Genomic DNA, 1,011 nt, shown 5'->3' with positions numbered 1-1,011 from the left:
AAAATGCTTAGAACGATGCCTGGGGCTGTGGGCTTTGTATAAGCATGAGCTATTATTGTCACTGTCCTTGTCATTGGTGGTGCTGTGCCTGTGGTTCACCAGGTGAGTGGGCATCCCTGTGAGGGCAGCCCGACTCTAGCATTTTGCCTCTTGGAGGTATCGGTTACGTCTAGACTTTCTCCAGCACAGCCCTGCCCTGGGAGGATGGCATGAGGGAGCCTTCATCAACTCCCCGTGTCTGTTCTCTACCCCAGAGGTTCTACGTGGCCTCCTCCCGGCAGCTGAAGCGCCTCGAGTCGGTCAGCCGCTCCCCGGTCTATTCCCATTTCAACGAGACCTTGCTGGGGGTCAGCGTCATTCGAGCCTTCGAGGAGCAGGAGCGCTTCATCCACCAGAGTGACCTGAAGGTGGACGAGAACCAGAAGGCCTATTACCCCAGCATCGTGGCCAACAGGTGGGCGTGGTGGGCCTGCAGGAGGGGGCGGAGGAGGCTGCCTTAGCACCTTGTCCCTTTGCCTCGATCTCTTCCTTGCACCTTGAGCTGCGTATAAAGCCAAACCCGGGCCTTTGCAGAAAGGATGGAGAGGCTTGATGAGCGCGGAGGACAGATGAATCATTCAGAGCAGACAGCGGCGCTGTAGACATGCAGTGCCCGGGGCATTTAAGTGCAGGGACACAGCTCTTCTGGAGTCAGAAAGCCCTGCAAGTGCTTCCCTTTAACTGTCATCCTAGTGATGCAAGAGTGCAGCGACAGACTCTGCTATTGAGCATCTTCATACCGCTGTTTCCATCTGGGGGTGATCATGCACCCCTGGGTGATGTGTGTCAGAAGCAATTTACTAATACTAAGTTAAACCATGTGAGATTGTCATCTTGTGGGCCAGATGTCATGGCTCATGCCTGTAATCCCAGTACTTTGGGAGGCTGAGGCAGGAGGATCCGTTGAGGCCAGAGATTCCAGGCCAGCCTGGGCAACATAGCAAGACCCCCATCTCTCAAAAAAAAAAAAAA

General features: G+C 54.6%; 1 protein-coding gene across 1 annotated transcript; it reads left to right on the top strand.

The window, feature by feature from the left end:
* Window positions 1–209: 209 nt before the first annotated feature.
* On the top strand, window positions 210–454 carry LOC116465102 (multidrug resistance-associated protein 1-like; the record flags this gene model as incomplete). The annotated part of the gene is made up of 1 exon (XM_032754277.2): window positions 210–454. A coding segment is annotated over exon 1 (245 nt), but the record flags the coding sequence as incomplete, so codon positions are not given.
* Window positions 455–1,011: the final 557 nt, after the last annotated feature.

Source organism: Hylobates moloch, unplaced genomic scaffold (genome assembly GCF_009828535.3).
Source record: "Hylobates moloch isolate HMO894 unplaced genomic scaffold, HMol_V3 SCAFFOLD_2998, whole genome shotgun sequence".
Classification (NCBI taxonomy): Eukaryota; Metazoa; Chordata; class Mammalia; order Primates; family Hylobatidae; genus Hylobates; species Hylobates moloch.
This window is presented reverse-complemented; position numbering and strand designations above follow the sequence as displayed.